The sequence below is a fragment of the Solanum verrucosum genome, unplaced genomic scaffold (assembly GCF_900185275.1).
Source record: "Solanum verrucosum unplaced genomic scaffold, falcon-dt-bn FXZP01000277.1, whole genome shotgun sequence".
NCBI lineage: Eukaryota > Viridiplantae > Streptophyta > Magnoliopsida > Solanales > Solanaceae > Solanum > Solanum verrucosum.
This window is the reverse complement of record NW_026019945.1, coordinates 2,921,232-2,945,919: the sequence shown is the minus strand read 5'-3', so window position 1 is coordinate 2,945,919 and position 24,688 is coordinate 2,921,232. Positions and strand designations below refer to the sequence as shown.

The 24,688-nt window shown below is 34.5% G+C and overlaps 5 protein-coding genes and 1 pseudogene across 6 annotated transcripts; 5 read left to right on the top strand and 1 right to left on the bottom strand.

Annotated features, from left to right (window-relative positions):
* The first annotated feature begins 3,770 nt into the window (after nucleotides 1–3,770).
* LOC125840818 (probable hexosyltransferase MUCI70) lies at nucleotides 3,771–10,112 on the top strand. 2 transcript variants are annotated; one of them, XM_049519794.1, is made up of 10 exons: nucleotides 3,771–3,917; nucleotides 4,156–4,692; nucleotides 5,883–6,122; nucleotides 6,257–6,470; nucleotides 6,587–6,696; nucleotides 6,902–7,101; nucleotides 8,108–8,211; nucleotides 9,136–9,323; nucleotides 9,401–9,600; nucleotides 9,778–10,112. In XM_049519794.1, the coding sequence occupies exons 2-10, from the start codon at nucleotides 4,434–4,436 to the stop codon at nucleotides 9,985–9,987; spliced, it is 1,725 nt and encodes a 574-aa protein (XP_049375751.1). In that variant the 5' UTR covers nucleotides 3,771–3,917; nucleotides 4,156–4,433; the 3' UTR covers nucleotides 9,988–10,112. The 2 variants fall into 2 exon arrangements, with proteins under 2 accessions (XP_049375751.1, XP_049375759.1); XM_049519802.1 differs by having other exon boundaries at nucleotides 3,804–3,917; nucleotides 4,161–4,692.
* Nucleotides 10,113–10,787: 675 nt separating this feature from the next.
* On the top strand, nucleotides 10,788–13,157 carry LOC125840392 (cytochrome c oxidase copper chaperone 2-like). Its single transcript, XM_049519368.1, has 2 exons — nucleotides 10,788–10,840; nucleotides 12,851–13,157. Exon 2 carries the CDS (start codon nucleotides 12,863–12,865, stop codon nucleotides 13,127–13,129), a length of 267 nt encoding a protein of 88 aa, XP_049375325.1. The 5' UTR covers nucleotides 10,788–10,840; nucleotides 12,851–12,862; the 3' UTR covers nucleotides 13,130–13,157.
* Nucleotides 13,158–14,023: 866 nt separating this feature from the next.
* LOC125806984 (uncharacterized) lies at nucleotides 14,024–14,720 on the top strand. Its single transcript, XM_049486738.1, has one exon. The coding sequence runs from the start codon at nucleotides 14,099–14,101 to the stop codon at nucleotides 14,612–14,614; it is 516 nt and encodes a 171-aa protein (XP_049342695.1). The 5' UTR covers nucleotides 14,024–14,098; the 3' UTR covers nucleotides 14,615–14,720.
* A 388-nt stretch (nucleotides 14,721–15,108) lies between these two features.
* LOC125807883 (3-deoxy-manno-octulosonate cytidylyltransferase, mitochondrial-like) lies at nucleotides 15,109–16,297 on the top strand (annotated as a pseudogene).
* Nucleotides 16,298–17,210: 913 nt separating this feature from the next.
* On the bottom strand, nucleotides 17,211–17,937 carry LOC125840852 (uncharacterized). Its single transcript, XM_049519820.1, has 2 exons — nucleotides 17,677–17,937; nucleotides 17,211–17,595 (listed from the first exon to the last, which is right to left on the bottom strand). Exons 1-2 carry the CDS (start codon nucleotides 17,935–17,937, stop codon nucleotides 17,413–17,415), a joined length of 444 nt encoding a protein of 147 aa, XP_049375777.1. The 3' UTR covers nucleotides 17,211–17,412.
* Nucleotides 17,938–19,655: 1,718 nt separating this feature from the next.
* LOC125840060 (uncharacterized) lies at nucleotides 19,656–22,194 on the top strand. Its single transcript, XM_049519055.1, has 2 exons — nucleotides 19,656–19,984; nucleotides 21,698–22,194. The coding sequence occupies exons 1-2, from the start codon at nucleotides 19,750–19,752 to the stop codon at nucleotides 22,009–22,011; spliced, it is 549 nt and encodes a 182-aa protein (XP_049375012.1). The 5' UTR covers nucleotides 19,656–19,749; the 3' UTR covers nucleotides 22,012–22,194.
* Nucleotides 22,195–24,688: the final 2,494 nt, after the last annotated feature.

Sequence of the window (24,688 nt, the reverse complement as noted above, 5' to 3'; positions counted from 1 at the left end):
GTCAAAACAGTGTCCATATTCATGGAAACACACTCATTTGAACCTCTTAATCATCACCATAAGTGATCATCAAGTGAAATATTCGAACACTATTACTAAATGATACTATGGAAGTTTACATATATAGGTCTTCACTCTCTTTATAGTTCTCTATGTTGCATCATTTGAAGTGGTAATAGAAACTCCTCAAATGATCTGTGCTATTTGTTAGTTCTTAGTTCTGTGAAATTGATAGTTTGCATCTGCTTAAATGGAAAATCCCATCCAAAAGAAGACTTACAACTAGTTTGACAAAGCAGGTGATTCAAGAAATCCCTATCAACACAAGGAAAATAGCCAAACTTACTACTTGGTTGGAGAACCACAATCACTATCCAATGTGATACAATTTTATTATAGTTGTTGGATGGTTTAATCCCGTTTGGTTACTTTTGTTTATATTGCCAGGAGGCTGTTGGGGCGTAATGTCCAACATCCTCCCTTCATCTGTACTGTTCCATGCTCATTAACGTTATGTCCAACATTCATACTGTTCCATGCTCATTAGCATAATGTCAACATCCTCCCTTCATCTGTACAGTCCCATGCTCATTTTGGTTATGAAATTAAGTTTAGTTACCAAAAAAAGACTGATACACAGCTTCCCAAGACGGAGATTATCATCGCCATTGACATTCACCTTCCCAATCCAAATAATGTTACTGATAATGTGATCAGTTGGAATCTCAGAAGACTTAAAACAGCCCTTTCCAGTTATCGCTATATCTGAAAAGCATCACAAGCTCCATCATCATCTTGAATTTGAAGTCATTAGAGATGGGAGAGGAGAGAATGTTCAACAATCAAGATAAATCAATTCGATTACAATTTTAGTACTAGTAGTTTTGTTTTTCTTTCTCTATTTATTTGACTGTAGTCCAATTATTACAAAAGCAAAATTCTCTTCAAAATAGTGGTAGACTTGACTACTTTTTTCCATTTCATGTTGGATAAAAAACTATTGTTTCATTTTTATTTGTAGTTTGACTTTTTTTATTTAGTAATTATAGTTCCTTGTGTTAAAGATTAAAGGATATGGAACAGATTGAACAACGGGTACAATCAACGTGTATAGCTGTTAAATGTTATAGAGTTTGAGTCACATAGGACTGGCTACTAAAAATTCACTAGACTGTTATACTTAGAGTCCTACTACAATATAAATATACAATTTACAAGAGTAGTGGTCGACATAGCAGCCTAATAGACTTTTAGTAGCCCAGTCCTAGTGTGACTCGAACTCTATAACAGTTAACCGTTGTACACGTTGATTGTACCATGTTGTTCAACTTGTTCCATATCTTCAACTTCCCTTCATCTTCAAACACCTTGTATTGTGTGATTGTATTAGAAATGCAACAACTTATCAATAAATAAAATTTTGTTATTTCCTTCTACAATGACGTAATAAAAGAAGTAAACCAAATTATCCAAATTCTCATTACATTTTCATTTTCAATTTAAAGCAACCAATTAATTTTTGTTATAGATTTATCCATAGAGAAAAATAGTGGATATCTTATAGCTTTCCGGAAAATTTGACGACAATTAAAGACACGACGAAAGAGTAACACCATTAAGTAGTGCATTGGACTTAAACCTCATTTGTTTACATTTAATGAATGTCTGAATCTTAATCATTCAGATTCAGTCCATTAAGTGTGTTTGGTTTTTAGGTCTGAATCTGTATGATTCAGTCCATTAAGTCCATTTGTTTTTTTTTTCTTCTCAAAAAGCCTCTTAATGAACCTAAAAAGGTCTGAACGGATCAGATCTGCAGGAGAGTCTTAACACCATTCAAACTTATTTAATAAGTTATAAAATAATAATGTATTGTCTCTCTCGGTCTTGTGTGACTTTTGCTCTCACAACTACAAAATTTCTTCCTCTTTTTTCTCAATTTTTCATAATCTTTACAAGTATTTTTTTATATTAATAATTTTTTTAGGGTGTATTGATGTTTGTTAGGAACACTTGTTGCAATAATATTTTTAGTGTATTGATGTTCATTAAGGTTTTGAGTGAAAAAATACTATTCATAATTAAAAATAATTACTATGTATACATATTTGAGGTCTAGAATTTTGTCTTAGACCAATAATTTTATTGAGACTCTTTGATCATCAAACTCTTTTGTGAGATAACACTAATATATTATTGTTGTTGAACTAGTTGGTGACAAAAGCAACGGAGCTCCTAATAATTCTCCATCCCAATCTTCAGTTTCAGCTGGAAAAAAAAAAGTTTTGGGAAGAAAAAAAACTTATTCGTTTGAATTGGAAATTGATGAGAAGACGATTACTGTTTTGGAGTTATTGATTAAAAAAATAGTGCACCTACATTTGAAGAATATTTGTAAAAATTAGATGAACTTGGACTTGGATGGGAAGAGTCATTATACAGTACATGTGTTAGTATATTTTGTCAAAGTGTCCACTACAAAAAACATGAATGACGTTAGAGGTTCATAAGTTAGAGAATCGAATTAAGGTTATTGGAAAAAAGATAAGGATTCTTTAGTTTTTCTAATTGGCCAAAATATATGTTAGGCGTTGATGAAGTGATACCTTATTTATTATTTTTCGACTAGTATCTATCATACTTGTTGAACTTTTTGATATTATATTGTGTCTATAAAAAAAAAATTATTCGTGATTTTTTTATGTTATGCTTGATGATTATGATATTTTTTTAATCAAAAAGTAATTTTTTTTGTTGAAATGAATTTTTTATAACATTTTATTAATATAATGTTTGATTTCATATGCACATTCATATATTGAAAACAAATCATAATCATTCAATGTTCAGATTTTGAGACCACATCTTAATATTCAGATGTGTATTCAAATCTAGACATCTAGCTCTTAATACAAATCTTAATATTCAGACGAGTATTCATATTCAGATGCCTTAGTCTTAATGAAAACAAATGAGGCCTTAGTTTCCTTGTCGATAATTACACATGCAAATCAATAACTTAACTTTTATAACAAGTGCTAGCTCTATTTATCTTCTGCCGGTTTATAACAAGCATCGTTCGTCGGTCTCCGAGGTTTCCCGACTAGGAAATAAGTCTAACTTGATATCTCAGAACATTTTCTTCTTATCAATCCGACATTAAAAACGATAAACATCTTAAAAACTTACCAACACTCTATAGCTTTATCAAACTAAATCAACTTATTAATTATGATTAAATATTTTTTTAAAATAAAAATATATATCACTCTATTATACTACTCCCTCCATCCCTTTTTATATGTCACATTTATTTTGCACTTGCATTAAGAAATGATGTACCCTTCTATCCTTATTTAATATTTCTTAAGTCAGCTTTATAATAAATGATGAATACATTTTCAAGATTAATTAACTACTCTATTAAGGGTATTATAATAGGCAAAATATGATAATTTATGCATAAATTTTATAAAATAATAAATATTGTGGGCCAATTATTTATAGAAAGGGATGTCATATAAAAAGAGACGAAGGGAGTATCATCTAAACAAACCTCTCATATCAACTTCTATTCTAAGTACACTTACATATAAAATAATTTTATAAACATAAAGAAAAAATTAAAATAAAAAATAAAAGGGAATATCCTCATATCCATACGATTTAATTTAATCATAGTACTAGACAAATAATATTATCACACTTCATCATCAAATTTAGCAAGAATTAATTAAAGACCAAAGGGAACGAAATACTAGAAAAAAAGGCCGAGTCGTATAGAGAGAGAATTATAAAAGCAGACCCCCAAATAGAAAGCTTTTTCCGGTAATTCGAACGAAAAAGCGGATTTCGAGCCCTATTTGGATTCTTACAACTCTCAGAAAATTTCGAGAAAAATTTGCTGTCCTATTCAGGTAAATCGTTAAACCTCTTTTATTTCTCCGTTTTGAATTGATATATTTTGCCGGAACTTGTCCAGATTTGAATTCTGTACTGCATTATTCATGGCGAATTTTTTGATTTTTTTTTTGAATCTTTTTGTTAGTTAATTATTCGGTTGTGTTTTGAGATCAATTTGTTGTTTTTTTTGGAAGCATTGTTTAATTTGGAGTTGGACTTAGTTTTTTGATGTGTTTTTTTTTTTGGTTATAGTATAGGTGTATAGTGAATTGGCTTTTGATTGATTTGGCGATCTATAGAATTGGATTTGGATTTGTTGTGTTAGAAGAAGGATATTTATACTGATTCAGTACGTCAACATTGGGGATCTCGGAGTGATGAGGAGGTGAGACAGTGATTAGGAATTGTTACCTTGGAGGAGGAATTTTTTAGTTGCGAAGGCCTGAAGAGTTGGGGAGTATAGTGAATGAAAGGGTTTTTAGAAGGAAGAAAGAGATGACTGTTGCTGTTATTGTGTGGTTTGAGGAACAATGACTGGGTGGTCATTGGGCCTTCGTACAGTAAGCGATGGGTCGTTGCAGCAATTGACACAGAATGGAGTTTTGTACTCTCACAGTAATTCGTTTGTCTCGCGTAAAGGTTCAAAGACATCACTTTCTAGTTACAGAGAGAAGGAAATGTTTCTTCCCTCTATTTTCAGGTTTTTGGTGCGAAAACAGGTTGGAATGCTGATTTTGGCTGCGTTTGCACTTTTGGCTTTTCTTACAGCATTTTGGATGGTTAATAAAGGTCCGTTTCCTGAAGTACTTTTGGTTTCTTTGTTGTCTGGAATAGGGATCTATTTATGTTTTAAACTTTAGTAGCTTTATTTCTTCTGATGGGTTGCGAGGAGTGCATGCTCTAATACCTTTGCATATTGTGGATAGGTGAAGGAAACGACCAATTAAAATGAAAATGTTGGTTTTAACACACCTGAACAAGATACATAGGATGCAGCCCACTGAAAAATGAATTAGAGTCAAAAGTTTGAGTAATTACAATTTGCAAGGAATAGAATGAAGTCTGTCATTTTCTAGACTGTATTATGAGAGCAATGGAGTTTTGCTGTACGCTGGCTTCTGGTGTTGTAACGTCTAATGTATTGAAGAAAAGTGTGTTTGTTCTTGACCTCCAGCTCTATTGGTGTAACCTAATTTCATCATGAAATTTAGGACTCCCTCCCGTCCAGTTTGTTTGTTGGGTTTGACTTGACACGGAGTTTAAGAAAGTCAAGAAGCTTGTGGTCTTAAATTTAAAATATGTAGAATGTCCCAAAATGTCCTTTGATCTTGGGGTCTTAAAGATGCCAGGTGTAAAGTTGAAATTAAATAGTTGCCAAAAGAGGAAAGAGACATTCTTTTTGAAACGGACTAAAAAGGAAAGTAAGACAAACAAATTGAAATAGAGGGAGTAAAATAATAAAATAAATATGGAAAGACAGATAATTCTAGTTCTTACAAATTATATAGTTAAATTAGAACGTCTTCTCTGTAAGGGTCCTATTTGGAAGTCATAAGCTAAAAGTCCTACACCTGTTAATGGGAATAATGATTTGAGAATAAATAAAAACATTGATAGTTTTTTTTTCTCTGGGGGTGCCGTTGCAGCAAAAGGAGTAGGTATTTATCCCCTGTTGAGCTGTGAAATCAGAAATGCACTTAATTTGTCTCACTACCGCAATCATAGATTTACAGTGAATTGTTTGTTTACTCTTACTTTGTCTTTCTTCTTTTGAGCATCATTGGAGTATCGATCTATTTCATGTCCAACAAAGAGAAAAAAAGAATGCATGGTAGTGTCGTGCTAGCCTTATTTTTTCGTGAGAAGTGGCAAAACCATCATCACTTGTATACTGCATTTTATTTAGTATTGAAGTTACTTTTGTAATTTGTTATGAGATGGATTTCCTGATTTTCTTACAAGATTTTTGCGATTATCAGAGGATGCATCAAGGAGTTCTGAATTGGACTTCAAGGAGTGGTTTGAAAACAGCACATACCATCTATCTGCATTATTGCCCAGGAAGGTTATGGTATGCGATGAGCATAATGCCCAGCTTCCTCCTCCCCATGCTTTGGCTATGATACAGACTAAAGATTCCTCTGCTTTTCCCGATCCTTGTCGAAATTTTGCATTTCCTCCTCCTCCACCTGGTGATAGGAGGCGAATTGGGCCTCGACGTAAGTGTAAAATTCACTTGTTTCCAACCTTATCTTATTTCTTAGCTTCACAAATTTGTATTATATCCTTTGCTTTGATCAGCACTTCACATAATGTTGTAATCTGGGTTGTGCTCTCTTTCATTTTCATTCAGCATGTCCTGTATGCTATGTTCCTGTGGAGCAAGCAATAGCTCGTATGCCTAGAGTCCCGTCAGTGTCACCCGGGCTTCAGCATTTAACTTATTTCCACGAGCAAATTCCCATGAAGACTGAACCTCACAGGGGTTCTGCATTTGGTGGGTACCCTTCTTTGGTGGAGAGGAATGCTTCGTTTGACATAAAAGAGTCAATGACTGTGCATTGTGGGTAAGTTGCACTTGTCATTTTGACATAGTCACCTGTCTTATTGTTGTTGGCTTTAGTGTTTTGTCCTCCTTCCAGAGTATTTGCTCTTTGTCTCATCCCTAATATATTTGGGTCAGATTTGTCCAAGGTTGTAGACCTGGTGATAGAACTGGGTTTGACATTGATGCGGCGGATCTAAAGGAGATGGAGCAATTCCATGATGTCATTGTGGCATCAGCCATATTTGGTACTCTATAGCTATGCTCCATATTTTCATCTTTTTAATTTTAATTAATAATCTAGGAGTATAAGGTGAAAGAGGATTAGAAAATGTAGCCAAGCTAGAAGTGGCTAGTATCAAAACCACAATCATCTATCTACAGCACTGTGAACCTCATAAGCATAAAGAATTGCAGATATCCCTTACCTATATCTACATAAATGCTCTACAGGAAATTATGACGTGATTCAACAGCCAAAGAACTGGGGTAAAACTACACGAGAAAAAGTTCCCTTTTATATGTTTGTTGATGAAGAAACAGAAGCATCCTTGAAGAACTCTAGCCTCTTGGACAGCAGAAATAGGGTTGGTTTATGGAGGATTATTCTTGTTCGCAATGTGCCTTATTCTGATGCGAGACGCAATGGGAAGGTTTGTTCTCCTAGTTTTCTTTTAAATCCCCTTATCTCAATCAAGGTTTCTGTCAAATTTTAAACCTGATCTCTAATCTGCTTTCTACCATGTTTCGAATAAGCCAAGAGTCTTTCGGAAACAACCTCTGTACCTCACAAAGGTAGGGTAAGGCCTGCATACATCCTGCCCTCCCCAGACCCCACTTATGGGATTACACTGGGTTTGTTGTTGTTTCTCTAATCTTCTTTCTTCTAAGGGGTTGACCAGTTGAGGTTACGTGAGTGCTTGATGTGGCATCTGGGTATGAAAAGACACTAAATTCTAAGCATGCTGTATGTAGGAAACCAAAAAAAAAAAAAAAAGAAAGAAAAGCAATGAACTTGGGTATCATATATCGCTTTTGCCTTTTACTAACATTAAGTATCTATTGTGGGACTTTGTAGTATAGCTCCGCAATCACTGTTATGTTAGTCTTTTACACCTCTGACTGGAAATGATTGTCAGCAGATTGAGGGACTATCTTTTGGTTGAGGCCATGCTGCCAAAATAATTTTAACTTCTTTTTTTAGATAATTGAGAAATCCCTGAGGGCTAGAGGCACATGGTTCGAAACTTGGTGGGTAATGGGACCATCCCTCTACCCTTCTCCACTTAAATACCAAGCTTTTTGTCTACAGAAGGATTTAAACCCGTTACATGTGCCTAAACCACACATCACTCACTGCACTCTTACCACTAAACCTTAGCCCTATGACAATGTAACTGTCTAAATTTTTCTTCACATATGGTGATGAGAACAAACCTACTCGCCAAGAGGTAATAGAATATGTGCAATGTCTTTACCTTTCCTTTTCTTTTTGGGTGTAGAGGTTCTGTTATCATTCATCTGTCATCAATTTGAATTGACTTCATTATATTTTTCTTTCATGGCGTATACTTTCAGTAACTCTTTCATATGTGAAGTGTGGATTAGAAGTAGAACATATGAATATGGATTTGGTTGAAAGAGATGTATCTGTGGCAGGTACCTAAGCTCCTACTGCATAGGCTCTTTCCTAATGTCCGCTATTCTATTTGGATAGATGGAAAGCTTCAGCTCATTGTGGATCCTTACCAGATTCTCGAGAGGTACATTTGGTTTTACTGACTCTTGTGTCCTTGTATGCCGGTTGGAATACCTTGTGCTTGGAGAGATTCTACTATTAAGTTCTAGCAATGGCTTATTATTGGTGATAAGGGAAAACAATTTTTAATAATGGCTAGCTACTGTACATGTTTTTTATTTGGTAATAGATCTAATTCATTTTCGTTTAAGCTTCCCAATAATAGTTTTCATCTTTTATGCACATCATTTTTTGCTATTCATATGATAGTACTTGTGCTAAGCTGTTAGCTTTGGGGTGAAGCTGATATTTCCGGGGTTATGACTGGGGGTTGGAGCTGATGAAGGTCTGCATCATCTAAAACCTGATTGTTGTTGCTGATTTTTTTTTTATTTCCTGGATTTTATATGCAAACTCAAAAAGTGTTTTTATCATTGATGAGGTTGATTTTCCAAAGGAGAAAAAGGATAAGATACATACTTTTAATTATGAAAAAATAATATACATACCTGTATCTTCTCATTTTAGGTATTGATCAAATGATTGTAGTAGTGGAAGTATTGAGCAATGAATGGGCAATGCCATAATGGCACCCATCTTTTATTTGTGGGTTGCACCTTGAATGTGTTTTGTACATACTATTTGTACCAATTTATTAGGCAGGATAGTGCAGCCCTAGGGTTTTCCTATGATGCCACCCCTCAGACAATGACCAATGAGTTATTGAGGATTACCTTGACAAGCGCAACAGTTTGGTAGTTTATTTTCATCTTTGTTCCCTGTTGCTGTGTCATTTCTTTTCGACATGGCCATATTCTATTTGTTTTAGTGGCGTGTACGGCAGCCGAATTAATGATTCATTCTTTTTGTTGGCTTACACCTTCTAGTTGCGATATCTCACCTCTACTATAACTTTATGAGTTTCTTCTTTCCTATTCCTTTATCTCAGATTCTTGTGGCGCCAGAATGCTACTTTTGCTATTTCAAGACATTATAGACGTTTTGACGTCTTTGAAGAAGCAGAAGCTAATAAAGCTGCAGGGAAGTATGATAATGTATCCATCGACCACCAAATTGATTTCTACAAGAAAGAAGGTTTAACTGCATATTCAGAGGCTAAGCTTCCTATTACTAGTGGTGAGTCCACATTTACACCTTGTCTTCATTTGACCACTCGCTCTCAAAATTTACTTAGCTCATTCAACATTTTGCAGATGTTCCCGAAGGATGTGTTATTATAAAGGAGCATATTCCCATCACAAATCTGTTCACCTGTCTGTGGTTCAATGAAGTTGACCGTTTTACCTCTAGGGACCAACTGAGCTTTTCCACTGTCAGGGACAAATTGATGGCAAAAGTTAGCTGGAACGTCAACATGTTTTTGGATTGTGAGAGGCGGAATTTCGTGATACAGGTATCCACAAAGGAAAATCTCCTTTACTCTTCCACCCTAAACCTAAATATTAAAGACTTAAAGTATTTCGATTCTTCAGTTGGGAAAACTTGGATACAATTTTTTTATGGTTTAGCTTAGTTATTTGCCTTAATTTTTGCTGTTCTGTACATACAATGCTTTCTCAAATCTATGCAGGCATACCACAGAGATTTACTGGAGCAAAGGGCTCACATGACAGTTGTGAGAAGTCATGCACATCCTCCACCGGCTTTTGTTCGTGATAGTTCTTCTAGTAAACCTCCAGTAAGGAGACCTCCAAAGCGCGGAAAAGGTGAAAGGAAGTCTAACTCAAGGCGACATCGGAAAATTGGGTCTGGGAGTAAGGGAAGCAGCACAACATTTTGATTTTCTTGCCTTCCATTTTTGGAAGCAAAAAGAAAAGGATCTATTTATACAACCTATTTGTTCCTCACTAGTGAACAAAAAGGTTAGGACAATTTTGATAGGTACTTACTTGTCCAATGTGAGAAGAAAGAAATTAGTTTTGCTTTTGAGGTTGTGAATATCAATTCAATTAACATTGTAGATATCACCAATTTAAATAATAGGTTGGTCATTTCTTTTTTATGTAGATGTCATATTGCCTTTTTGCGAGTTCGTCTACTGGAACCCTCGTTTTCACTATCATTAGAATTTATAGACGGAAACATATGCATAATTACAGCAGAATTTAGTGTTACCTCTACCCATGATGATCAAGTGCAGGAAGAATAGTAGTGTTGTAAACTTTTTTTTTTATTTTTTATTTCCACCCGGTGTTTGGTGTGAATCCGATTTTAACAAATGTATGTGTTATATATACTTTGGTTCCATTGAAGTCCAAACAACTATATAACCAAGGCAAGACAAATTTTCATAACAAAGTGTTAATATTAACATTTTTTTTTATTTTGACACGAACCTTGAAATAGAACTTATAAATCACATTAGCATAACTCACAAATCACATTCGAGAAAAGTGATTTACAAGCACGAATCGCAATTTTCAAATCACATTTGAAAGCCACGATAAATTGCGTGATAACACAAAGAGAAGGGGTGGGGGTGTCTATTTGAAAACTTATGGGTTGTTTTGATATTTCATAGAAAATTGAGGGCAATAAAAGCAGCCATTGATGGAAAAACAGTAGCTAGGAATTTGTCCACATAAACCTCTCATAAACCCTTTCTTCACCGAGAAGAAAAAACGAACTAAAAGGTACGTAAAAAATCTGAATTTTCAGTTTATTTTGCCGATTACAACTTCCAATGAATCTGCATCTGCTCTTCCATGGTGTTTGTCAATTAATTTTCGCAGCTCACTCGCTTACATCCTTGATTATTATTTTTTTGTTTGCATCGCCGCTTTTGACATTAGGGTTAAAGCAATTTTTTTGATACTTATTTGAGTTTCACAAATTAAAGGATAACTGTAATGAAATCTTCTTACTGATAGTTGTTTTTTTTTTTTGGGATTCTGAGTTCTTATTATATGAGTTACTTTGTGTCAATTGAAATATTCAGCTATTTATGTATTGTCAGTGTTATTCACTTTGGTCCTTTAGTGACTTGTTGAACAGAGTTGGTGCTAAACCCAAAGCTATGTTGTTATATATCTAGGATTTTCAATCAGAGGTTCGAAAATTAAAAATGTAGTGCTGGTGAATTTTGAACACTTTCAATTACTAAGTCAACTTCAAAATTTATATATACACATAACAATTTTGTTAAAATACCTTATATATACCGTGAATTTTTTGTCGAGGGGTTTGCCTCTAGATCTGCATTTAGTGCTTTGTGATAGAATAGAACACATAGCTATTTATGCTTATTAGGATTTCACTTGATAAAAGCATCTAGACTGCATCCTGCAGACCTGGATGGACAGTACTTCTTGTGATAAGAAGTAGCATATCTAATGGAAGAACTCTTATATTGTTGGAGGAATTAGCATTAGTCCATACTTTTGTTTGCTGTGATTTACACGAAGTAATGGAAAGAGGAGAGTAGAAGGATTAGAAGATTTTTATACACAGACATAGATAACTGTCTAAGTCTTTCGTTTTAAAGATGTTAGCTGGGGAAGGGTGCTAACTAAGGAGGGGGTAGAAAGAATAAATTATGTCATATGAGAGCCTTGCATATTGAAATTTCTTGGAACTTTTGGAGCGTGTGTTGATACTTAGAAAGTTTCTCTACTTATAGTGGCTGGAATAGCTCTTGAATAAGGAGAAAATACGAAGAAGAGGTGGTACTTTAGAATGCAAAAGAGTAGGATTTATAACTACGGGTGGATGTACCATGTGGAGTAACACAGGATGTAATTTTCTTCTTGAACTAAATAAAATAGTACCATATGTTTTTCTTTTTCCTTTGTATAAGTAAATGATGAGTGGAATGTAGTAAGATATGGCAGAGGTATTTTAGACTCTAGACCTTTCTCTTTCTGGAAAGTAAAAAAGAGAAGGAAATTTACAGAAGATGGTAAAATTCTTGTAACAGCTTTGTATTCTCCTCTCATACATGTTCTCTTCTCATGGGCGAATGCCATGGTGATTAGGTATTTGAAAATTGGAATTCATTAGCACTTCGTTTTCTCAATTCATCGTGAGTCATTAGAAGTTTGATCATTTTAAAGTGTGATACTGGTAGTTTTATTTGAAATGATAATTGGTAGGGTAACATTTTTTGTCGGGTAGCATATTTGTTTGACAAAGTTATAGTTTGAAGGTTGTCAGTACTTTAGATAGTTACCATTGTTTACTGCATCCTGGAAAAGGAAGGGACTAAACAAGAAGTCCATGAAGACTTGGAACATTATACCACACGTCATCTGGTGGACTGTTGACTGGAAAGAAACAATAGAATCTTTTAAGGCAAAGGGACGTACATACTTGGCCTTAAACACAGATGTATTGTTTTACTAGCTTTCTTGGTGCAACTTGTCTCTTGTAAACAATGTTACATGCATTGTTAGGCACGATAGAGAAGTTGCACAGTCTGTAATTTCTCGCACTGGTCAGTACAAGTTTACCATCTGAAATATTCTTCATTGTTTGTATTAAAAAAAGAAGATAGGTACCTTTGTTGTAGTTTTTGTCTTTCGGAAGGCTGGTTCTACTAAACACGATTTGGTATATGTATATCTTTTGCCCTTCTGTTGGCTGATTTGTGAGTAATGCTCTTATCTGATAGCCATCATCGATCTTTTGTTTCCCAACTCTTGCAGCCTTCTTTGAGAATGGGTGGTGCTTCATCGCAACTGGGGGATGGACTATCAAAGGAGAACACTTCAACAGCCACATCTTCGTCACAACTTCCAAAAGATGAAAAGTCAGCTCCCGCTACACTCCCTGCTGATTCAAAGCCAAAGAAGAAGATTTGCTGTGCTTGTCCAGAGACTAAGAAGGTGAGAGATGAATGCATTGTGGAACACGGTGAATCAGCTTGTGAGAAATGGATCGAAGCTCATCTTAAATGCCTTCGAGCTGAAGGCTTCAACGTCTGAAACTGGTTACAGAACTAATTCTCTAAAAGGGTAGAAAGCTGATATACTTATGTAGAATGACCGATATATGTTGTCATTACGAAAATTAATTAGCTAATTTCTCACAGATTATTTTATACAAAACATTGTTTTTACATATTCAGAATAAACAGGGCATAGTTTTTTTGGAAACAATTGCTTTCGATTTTACACTTTTCATGTTGTATTTGTTCTCTACAATAGTATTTCGTTATAACAATCGAAAAGTATCGAGACAAATAATGTCAGTATAGAGATTTATAACTGTATTACTTGTATCTCTTATTATCTTTCTCATATTTCTCCCTTCTTCAATTGGTCCTTTGTTTAATTTTGTCTGTTGGTTATATTTTGTCAGCAATAACCAGAAATGGATGGTAACAAAATTGATCACTTAAATTCATTTACCATGAGAAAGTTTTATTACTACTCCTTCCAGCTCACATTAGTTGTCGATGTTACTAAACATATTCATCTTAAAATACTTATCAATTTACAAAATCAATATAGAACTAATTGTTTTATCCGTCTATTTTTATTTATTCACTATACTAAAATTAGATGCATATTACTCGGTGGTCATTTGCTATGAAGGATAAGAGACAAAAGGCGAGACTAATTTATCTTATATTTGTACCAAACAAATGCTCAGTTCCTTATTTATCTTTATTATTAGCTAATATTCATTTTTTAAAATATTAAATTTATTATATGAAAACTAATATAAAACGGAGGGAGTGTTTATCCGACAAAATACAACCTTTTACCTCAAGAAAAATGAAAAATATGTAAATATATATTGAAATTAAATTCCCCGGAAGCCTAAAATTATTTTATAAGTTTAATAATCCTTCTTTTTAAATAAATCTGTAGAACCCTCCAAAACCCTAGGGCTCTTAAACCCTTATAAAACTCTTTCGTTTTCAGTGAAGCTAAACAACTTTAGCAACCATGGCTGCTGTATCTAGGCTTCAAAGCTTAACCAACAAAACTTCACTCCGAAATCTCATTCACAGCCATCTACTCCGCCCCGCAGCTACTGCCGCCATTGCCTCTGCAGACGCATCTAACATTTCCCCTCAATTTCAACCATCGATTTTGACTGGACATTTTTCTGATGGTAAAAAGTTGAGTGTTTCAAATGCTGATGAATTTCTTCTGAATTGGAACTTTCCGATTGGTATCGGCTCCGCTTTGCCTGCTTTTGATTTGTCTCTGATGGAGCTACGTGGAAGCCGATCGACCAGTAGTAAAAAACGTCCTGATCTGGAAGAAGATGTCGAAGACGATTCTGATGATGAAGTTGATTTTGACGATTCTGATGATGATGAACCGAAGGGATTTGATGATGTGTATGGAAGCTGTGATGATTCTGATGAGGATGACGATGAATATGGCCGTCGTGGTGGTTCCCGTGGCGGCGGCCGTAGTGGTGGTTCCCGTGGCGGCGGCGCTTATACAGCATGAAATTTGGACCAAGTCCGATTTGCACTTTTTTCGTTTGTTACATGCTAATAGTATCAGTTTATTTTTGCTTTGCTGATCAATGAAATTGTTTGGTTCACTCTCTTTTCCAAATGTTTCATTTTCAATTTATTTTATTTGCTTTCCTTTTTAGTTTTAATTTTCCATGCAATAAGTTTAACATCACATTTATACGTTCTTATAATTTTTACTCCCAACTCTGTGCCAAATTGAGATTAAACAAACAAATCATAGTATAGATGTAACAAGAAAGATACAGAGAGCACATTTTAATTTACTCCTTCATCCATCCTTAACCAAGATATCTCGGAGAGAAATGATATTATTACTATCCCGTCATCATTTGTATCGGTTTTAATTTATATGATACTTATTTATATTTAACAGCTAATAATTAGCTTTAAATCATTTTACATTTAACTAGACCTTTATAGCCATTTAAATACTACATTCTCTTTCGTTAACAAAATGAGCAAATGCCGATCTTTTGTTCATCATCGTCTAGCTCTTCAAAATCATGGATCCTAAATGGTCTAGCTGTAGGAGCTGCAATGGCCGCCGCTTTCGGAGCCGGGTCATCGGAATTATACCCGCCCGTTTTGCTTCCAGGGTAAACCCCTTGTTCATATCCTGGGAAAACCCATGATTCAGGTATTTCTAAAATCTCCATCCTTTTTTACAGTCCTTTTAGCATAACAATTGCATGATTTTTTCATTCGAGAAGAGAATTGTCAAAATGGTGCATAATGGATTTAGGCTCTATGAGTTCAACATTCAATGTTCTTAGTATTGAATCCAATATATTTTTAAAGTTATGGATTATATCTACTATTTGCTGCAAATTTAGTGGATTTTATATATGAACTTAGCTCTGCGTAAAACGTACTAGATTCAGATGAACCCGGTAACATATTGTTGCATCTGCCCCTGCCACTAGGTAATAGATGTCAACTAGCATTCAACTTAACAGAATAATGTAAATTTGTATTTACTGAATTTTTTAGGGAACTGCATACAAATTTCCTAGTGGAATCTCTTTGTTTGAAATTATTTACTTCTGGTGTAACTTTAATCAGGATGCACTATCATAGTGATCGTTTTTGAAAGGAGTTGACACCCTCACCACCATTCAAATTCATAATTGCAGAGAACATGGGAACGGGTAAAACTGGCTGCTACATTGGATCACGTTGGTACGTCTTCATTTCAACTAACTTTGACTACTTTTCGTAACCCCTACCCCCGACAAAGAAAAATAGGAAAGAAAAGAGAGTACAAAAAAGAGAAGCAATAGTTTGTATGGTAATCACAGGTGCTGATATGTTTGCGTTGTTTAATAGTTGTGGCAACAGATGATGAAAAGATAGCTGAGTGCTGTCAAGGTTTTGGTGCTAAAGTAATAATGACCTCTGAATCATGTAGAAATGGTAAACATAACATCTTTGTTTTTCCTTAACTTCGCTACTTCTGGCAATTTCAGTCTTAATGCTCAGTTGTTAAATTGGAGGAACCGAGCGTTGTAATGAAGCTCTTCAAAAGCTTGGGAAGAAATATGACATTGTCGTTAACATACAAGGAGATGAACCTCTTATTGAACCTGAGATAATAGATGGCATTGTCAAAGCCCTGCAGGTAAATAATAGCGCAGTTACACTTTCTTCCTGAATATATGCTCAATCGAAATAACTATCTCATTTGGGAGTGGATTAGACTTCATTCTTCAATCACTTTTAAAGGTACTTTAACTATCATAGAATGAAAGGTTTGTATTTTCATATACTATTGTTATAATATGGTGGTGGCTTATCATACCGTTGCAACTTGAAGAAGACCTTGAACAGTTGAAGGTCCTTGAGAATGGATACAAGATGAAGGTACCATATCTGCTAGCTTGACTTCTCCGTTTACTTGTACTCTAAATTACAAATTTGGAGATGTTGTCAACTTACCTTTATATCTTAAGTGCTTGTGTGTGAATATTGTGGAGAAAACAGTTCCAACGAAAAACAAAAGTTAATTCTCCTTCAATGATACAAAATATAGAAACTTACCAGCACGGATGTTAGCACTAAATCAATGAATGCAAGACACTAGTCTTTCGTACACATTTCTCACTTGACCATGATTAAAATGATATGAACTATCACCTTAATTTTTAACTGTGAAAGCCTAAAGTACAATTTCTTGTGTTAATACCGGGTACGAATAAGTATTTACCATATGTAGACAGAAAAATTGTATGTTAAACAGAGAAACTAAGATGATAAAGTTAAATTGCTTACTTTTCTAATTTTCCTAGTTTGTTTGCTCCTCTTGTTCTGATTATCTATCAGAGTGTTTTTTATATAGTGGATGAATCTCGTCCTGTATGCAGGTGATAAAAGTTGACCATGAGACTCACGGTGTTGACACCCCGGAAGATGTATGTAGGCAAGATAGAGCAGTTCATGCGGGAGAGAAACTTGTCTTAGAGCAGAGTAAGATTCTATTGGATGATTTTGGTGTTGTCTAGAGCGACATTGAGCTTTCTGGAACCTTTAAATTAGTGCACCATTGATATTGCTGAATTATGTATTTGAAGATGAAAGAAGTTAGAAATAGGATGCTACATGTATGTTTTTTCTTAGAGAAATATCAATATTATCATGTACAATCATATGTGAAATTAACTCCAAAACAAGTTAGCAGCTGCTATATCTGTTTCAAATGCAGATTGCGAAACTAACCACCGAACAGGGAACAACCATCTCCGTCAGCTGCAGCAACCAGAAATATATGAATCAGCGGGCAGCAGGTGTTGGTACTACTGCTTCCGTGATCAACTGAACCTCCGTCTTGAACAGAAGAAACGAGAACGATTCAAGTGAAAAATACACAAATCCACCAGGCGAATGAGTCACAAAAGATCCGAAACTCTTCCCCACCACACAGTGCCATGCCGGTCCATACATCGAATCAAACTCCTAAAAATCCACAAAAGTTTCACCAGCGTCAAATTTTCAGATTCCAACTCAAATTTGAAACGAAGGAAGAATCAAACTCACCTTTTTGAGGGAGCGAGCGAGGAGGGAGGGGTTAGGGCGGTGATTTGCAGGTTGGAGGAGGAGAGTTCCGGCGTAACGAAGGGCATGTGCTTGCATGGCGAAAGGCATATCTGCTGATCTGAGCCGTACATTAAGGGTGATAGCGAGAGCAGCAAGCTTCACTTCTTCTTCTGCCGACATAGACTTGCTAATGGCATTTTCGTTGTTGTTATTAGGCTTCTGGCGCCGGGAAAGAGAAGAAGAAGATGAATGCATGGGCATTTTTCAGGAGTTATTGCTGCTTGCTAGCTACTGTTTCCAATATTGATTTGGGCTGAATTTGTCTCTATTCATAAAAACGTGAGTTGAAACTTTTGACCATTCAGAGAAACAGACTGACCCAACCACAGGGCCAGTGCTGGTACGTTTGAACTTCCATTTGACCAACTACCTGATATACTAATATAAATATTTTTATACGAAGTCGTTTGATAGCAGGTTAGAACAATATAAATATTACTTATGCAAAATTTAATACACACAATTTAAAACAATATAAATATTAATTATGCAAAATTTAATACGCGCAGAAAAGTATTAATTGGTGCCGTTGTGGTAGGCGTGGAAATGGCGATACTTATATTAGGGAGAAAAGGCGGAGAATAATAATGGGCATGTTGGGTTGGGAGGTTCTAAGTTCAAAGTCTTTGTGCTAATAGTACTCTGACTACACGAGGATGGCATGGGAGATTGATTCCTAAAGGTTGTGCTTCCCAATGGTTTCACACTTTTTGTCTCCTCTTCTACCAACTCCAATAACACTTACTTTTCTTTATCTATGTTTTGTCTCGTTTTGTTTCCCTTTGAGTAGTATTTATTTTGAAGTCTGACTAATAGTGCGTTCACAAGTCCTACATTGGAGTAAAGTATTTCTGGTAAAATTCAATTTTATTTTCAAGACTTGAATACGAGATATTTGATTAGAAATAAAATTCATCTGGACTTTTGTTCATTCATACTCTTGCCATATAACAGAAGTTAAAATTTACTCCATTATTTTGAACTATAACATAAAATCATCAAGTTGAAATACGGTATATGGTAAAAAAAAGAGACTTTTTTTCTATTAAGGGATAAGATTATACTAAGAAAATCATCAGAGGATAAAATTGTCCAATTATCAAATAGTACATGGCAAATTAGGCTATTTTCTAAAGGGAAAATTGTATGAAATAATAAATTATTAATTCAAATTAAATGCTATAACTATAGTTTCTTTTATTTGTAATTCGCAGCAAACATTTCATGTTTTTTGCCATTCCATTTGTTATCGAAATATACAAATGCAGGACCCATTTGTATACTGAAATATACAAATAGACCCAAGTACATATTTTTTATGTATATGTATATCAAAATATACAGATTAATAGCATGAAACACAATTATACAAACTATAGCTATAACATACAAATATAATTTTTATATTTGCTAAACCTAAAATTTACTCTTTTCTAAAAGAATATCTCTATAGATTCAAAATGGGCCTGTTAAGAGCACTGTACTCAGCCCAAGTATCTACTGGCCCAAATCAATAAAAATGTGTCACAGCATCACTGAGAGCACGTGGATGATAGAGACACAAAACTCCTCATCCATTCATCCACCCACGGATTGAGATGGATGGAATGGTGAGACTCTTTTCATTTTTAATTCAAAATTTTAGATATGAAATTTTTTTATTAGGAATATCAGTATTATACGTAATTTATATTTAGTTAAAATTTCAATACGAACATTTAATATGGAGCTTATAATACATAATTAGTAATTAGTTTAATCAAAATTTCAATACAAACATTCAATATGGGACTTATAATACATACTTCGTAATTAGTTAAGCTTTCAATACGAACGTCCAACGCTAGGCTGATAACTTTATTTTCTAAAAAAAAACTCAATAACCAAACTTTTTTCGCCTCAGCCACAGACCTCACTATCTCTGTGTAAATATCCACTCCCTCTCTCTCTCTCCTCCCCATCTCTCCCACTGTCCACACACTCTCTCTCTCTCTATCTTTCACCTCTCTTTCCATGGCTGCTGTGTTGGAAACCATTACAGTCCCACGCGCATCGGCGCTGCCGTCATCGTCGCTTTCTCCGGTCGCAGGTTATTCTTTCTCCGGTCCTCGTTCCTCTGTTAGATTCTCTCAATTCAGCGGCCTTAAGATCCAGCCAATTCGCTCATCCGTATCCACTAGCTCATGCTCTAAAATCATTCCCCGAGGAGGACGAGTCATTTGCGAAGCTCAGAATACCGCCGTCGAAGGTATTTTGTAACTGAAAGTATTTGTTACTCCTCTTTATATTGAGATTCTCCGTGCTCCTTTAAGCCTTAGCTCTTGGTGAAAAGAAATTCAATTGCGTTACCAGTGGAAGTTTCTACTAGAGTTAATTTTTAGTTTCATCTGTTCTCAACAAGTTATAAGCTCTCATAGTAATAGAAGTAACTTGAGTTATATTTCGTATTCAAGGTATATTTACTTTTTATGGGAAATGAAATCGTGAACAATATGTGCCTTTCCTTGTATTCTGCTTGTGAGTTTTGGTATTTTGGTGTTGGTTACTTTGTTTCCCTAGTTTCCTTATTAGTTGAATTAGATTTATGTAGTATGCGAGAGTCAGTAGTGAGGATGATTGGCAGATTTGAGAACATAGTATGCTTTATCTTTTCCTTGGATACTGAGCTGATTATTGTCATTTAGGACTAGCTAAGTTGAAGATTGAACGTTCGGATACTTTCCATAGAAAAGAAGGGAAGGAAATCCTCTAGCATTGATGCTCAAGTTTTGTGTTTTCTCTACACTCTTGTTTAAATCCTGATACATCGAAGGCAAGTAAGAGCATCATAGGTTCCGTTTGATTTTTTGTGCACATAGCTTATAACTTTGGTTTAGTTCTCAGGTTAGTATAACTGGAATTTGTCCAGGAAAACCACAAGTAAAATGTCGTTTACTCGTGTTAGATATCCTTTAGGAGTCTAAGAGACAAGAATAATGTTGTGATACTCTGCAAAGAAAAGTAAAGAAACAAGAGAATGCAAAGCATTTGAAACATCCTTCGTGTAAAAAATTGGGAACATCGTTCATGTGTTCCTTCACCTTTCACAACCACCTGACGTCTTCCACAAGACCCTTGTAATGTTCCCTGCACTAAGCTCTTTCCTTCAATCTTTCATAGCTCCTCTTGTTGGCTTCTTTACTTTGTTTCCTTTTCTATTGGAAATAGTATGTTAGGCACATGTAATGGTTTGAATCCTACTGCAGATAAAAGCATGGTATTTAAGTGGAAAAGGGTAGTGAGGTGGGTTTATATCCACCAAGTTTCGAACCATGCGCCACTGACTCTTGGGAATTTCTCGGTTATAAAAAACGATGTTGGTCTGTGCTCTTTAACAATTTATATAAGGGAACTAGTATGTCAAGACAATAAGCTCAATAAATGGTAAAAGATGTCATAGGGCTGCTATGGTATAATTCCCTCAAAGCTTTGCTGCTTTCATAGTTTCACTTACCTGCTAAGAATTCATTGAATATTGGTTGCTAGCATATTGATTGCTCATGATGAGGTATTCTTTGCTACTACTTAGAAGTACTATCAACTTGAACTACACATGTTGAATACTGATAGAGTTACTTGTGAAGCTACTGCCAATTTTAGGGAATAAACATTGTTAGGCATATCAGTGCTTCCTTCGCCTTGCAGAATCTTCATGTTTCACCTTGGCTTAAGCACCTTGTGTGTGAGATGTAGATGTTGCACCAGTTATATACTTATATTAGCCATGGTTAGTTGGGAAAATGGGAATCTATGTTGTCAACTTTGCTCTTTAGCTGCCATAATATGATTAGTTTTTTAAAAACTTGGATACACAAACTTTTCCTGTCTAGTTAATGATAGAGAGAATTGCTTTTGTCGAATTCCCATTAATCATTATAGTTAGCATCATTTGCTGGTTTAACACAGTTCTTGGAAATTGCAGTGGTTGCTGTTAGTGATAAAACATGGAAGACACTTGTAGTTGAGTCTACTGTACCTGTACTGGTCGAATTTTGGGCTCCGTGGTGTGGTCCATGCCGAATGATCCACCCCGTCATTGATGAACTAGCAAAGGAATATGTTGGCAAGCTTACATGCTTGAAGCTGAACACAGATGAAAGTCCTTCCATTGCAACCGAATTTGGAATCCGAAGCATCCCAACTGTGATGATATTCAAGAATGGAGAGAAGAAAGATGCAATCATTGGTGCAGTTCCTAAATCAACACTTACCACCTCCATAGAAAAATTCTTGTAAAATGTTGCATATATAGATATATTATCTGGGAATTTACTCATATATTCCCTTTCAGCCTCCAGTGCGGCAATTGTTTAAGTAAACCAGTAATGCTCCTGTATAGTTGGGTTGCATTGTGTTTCCCCTTACTTAAACGTTACGTTGATTGTTTCTCATGTTTAGAAATTCACTTTTATTTATAAATGTTTTTAACAAAGCATAATCCTATTCATGCTTTGAATAAAAACTCGAATATTTCCTACCTTGTTTGGTGCCTGTAGCGTCAAAACAATCACAGGCAAAGCAACATTGTATATATGTTTTTCAGTAATCTTTGGGTTTGTGAGATCAGTACTCACAACTGAGGTTTTCTGGGCTGTTCTATACCTTGCTGACAGGTGATGGAGAATTTGTGTTTAATAGAGCTGCAATTCATGGAAGCAAATCTGGGTATTCGTGTAATGGTAAGGATATGTGTGAGTCATTTCTATAACGAGGGTATATCAGGCCCTTTGATATGTGGATGATAATTCTCAGCTGACATGGCATTGACAGTATGTTTAAAAAACTAATTGGTCCATCCCTCTGATATACCTACAGGGAAAAGAAAAAAAGTGCACCACTTTATGTCTCTGTATATAAGGGACATACAGGCTGTAAGATAAACTGTCAAAACATATTGTGGATAAGTTCTACTCAAAGCCGACGTAGCATTGATTATTTGCTCAAAAAATTTTTTTGGAAGGTTGTTGCATGTGTTTTTCGTTAGGGATAAGACATCAGAAATCTTGAATAATAGTAATATTATCAGTTACACATCTAAATCAATCGATCAATGAAGTTGTTGAGAATCGTGAAATCTCATGTGATTCTTTTCATCTGTCTTAGTTTTGGTGGACAAAATTGTTGTTAGTGGAGGTGGCAGGTATTCTACCGAATTAATCAATTGAGGTGTGTGAAAGGTGATCCGAACACCACGACCATAAGTTTTTTTGTGTATCTTGTTATTTTTTAACTTAATTTTCATGTACTATTTGAAATAGTAAATTATGCCGAGTGTCATTTTAAGTTAAGAGTGCAACAACATTCTCGTAAATTTAGAGATTCACATATGTCCTTATCATTACACAAATCTAAATGAATCGTTCATGCTTTCTCTTGTTTTCCAAATATTAACGTTCTCTTGCATTGAATTAGCATAATCAAATGAACTTTTTGACGGTGCAAATGAAAGCACTAATTACTTTGCACTCATTATCATAAGATGTGTAGTTTGCACTCATTATCATAAGAAACGTATACTACTCTCTATGTAAGTATCAATTAAATTAACACCGATATAGTTTAAGAAGAATTACTTCATCCATTTTATAATATTATTTGTCATACTTTACTTTTCAAAAATAAATGTATATGAATTTTGACTAACTATATATATTTTTAGAATATTAATATGATAAGAATTGAGACTTTTACGTATTTTTCATATAGCTTTTAAATATCTAGATAGAAATGAGGTGAAAGACATAGCTTTTAAATATTTAGATAGAAATGAGGTGAAAGGCGAGAAAAAGATAACTAATATGTCAGTTTTTAAACATGTTTTGAACAATGAAATACGAAAAATTAGAAAAATAAACACACTTTACATGCCAATCACTCTTCGATTGTCTTTATAATAGGGCCTTTAATAGTATAGTGATTTTGATATTCCACCAACACTTTTCCCTTTTTCTTTTTGGTAGTTGAAGAATGAAGAAAGAGGAAAATACAACTTACTGCTGAAGATATATGACTTTTAAAAAAGTTCTCTGATACAAACACAAGAAATAGTGAAATAACTGGGGGCGGATCCACTCTTAGCTAAGGGATGTTAATTAATATCCTTCTTCGTTTAAAAATTACATTGTATATAGATTTAATTTTGAATATATATATAGTTAAAGATTAGTCTAATGATTAAGATGTTATGAAAATTTCTTGAAATCGTTGTTCTAATCATAGCGTTTAAGTTTTTATTTTGTACCTTATCCTCCCAACATAATGCCATTCCAAACATGATCTTCTTATTTTTGGCAAACTACTTCATACAACTTGCAAAAAGTAATGAAAAGACTATTTTTTTCAATAATGGTAATATTCGAGTTAGCTTATATACACGTTTATTAATTTTACACAATATTTATCACCCTCCTATCACCAATAGATATCAAGTAATCTTGTCAATCAATATTAGGACTTACAGAAAAATCATCTAATATATTTATTTGTACTGAAATTTAAACAAAAAATCTTACTCATATTCAAATTCATCTTAAAACTAATAAAATAATATAAATACACAATAACTAATTATATTTTAAAATAAAATCACATGTAAGAATCCAAATCATGAACCACTACGTTCATCGAATTCGAAATAATAATCATAAGGCATGATAAAATAAATGAAATTTTTTCGTATTATTCAAAGATTTCAAGTTTGACCCTAAGAATCAAAATAGACAAATATCTAGTTGGAGGAGTTTCTCTTCAAAGATTCTTCCGTTGACATTAATAGATACTAACATGTTATCGTTAATAAAGTTCGATTAAACGAAAAAGTAAAATCTAAGCATTGTGAATGAGTGATGGAGTAATAATATTTTTTTTTTCTCATTCTTCATTATATATTTTATGTTAGAGCTTTACTCGTAAA

Coding starts and splice junctions, on each gene's coding strand:
- LOC125840818 (XM_049519794.1), top strand. CDS start 4,434: ATGACTGGGTGGTCATTGGGCCTTCGTACAGTAAGCGATGGGTCGTTG. Junction 4,693..5,882: donor ATTTTGGATGGTTAATAAAG/GTCCGTTTCCTG, acceptor TGCGATTATCAG/AGGATGCATCAAGGAGTTCT. Junction 9,601..9,777: donor GGCGGAATTTCGTGATACAG/GTATCCACAAAG, acceptor AAATCTATGCAG/GCATACCACAGAGATTTACT.
- LOC125840392 (XM_049519368.1), top strand. CDS start 12,863: ATGGGTGGTGCTTCATCGCAACTGGGGGATGGACTATCAAAGGAGAAC.
- LOC125806984 (XM_049486738.1), top strand. CDS start 14,099: ATGGCTGCTGTATCTAGGCTTCAAAGCTTAACCAACAAAACTTCACTC.
- LOC125840852 (XM_049519820.1), bottom strand. CDS start 17,937: ATGCCCATGCATTCATCTTCTTCTTCTCTTTCCCGGCGCCAGAAGCCT. Junction 17,596..17,676: donor TCGCTCGCTCCCTCAAAAAG/GTGAGTTTGATT, acceptor GTGGATTTTTAG/GAGTTTGATTCGATGTATGG.
- LOC125840060 (XM_049519055.1), top strand. CDS start 19,750: ATGGCTGCTGTGTTGGAAACCATTACAGTCCCACGCGCATCGGCGCTG. Junction 19,985..21,697: donor TCAGAATACCGCCGTCGAAG/GTATTTTGTAAC, acceptor TGGAAATTGCAG/TGGTTGCTGTTAGTGATAAA.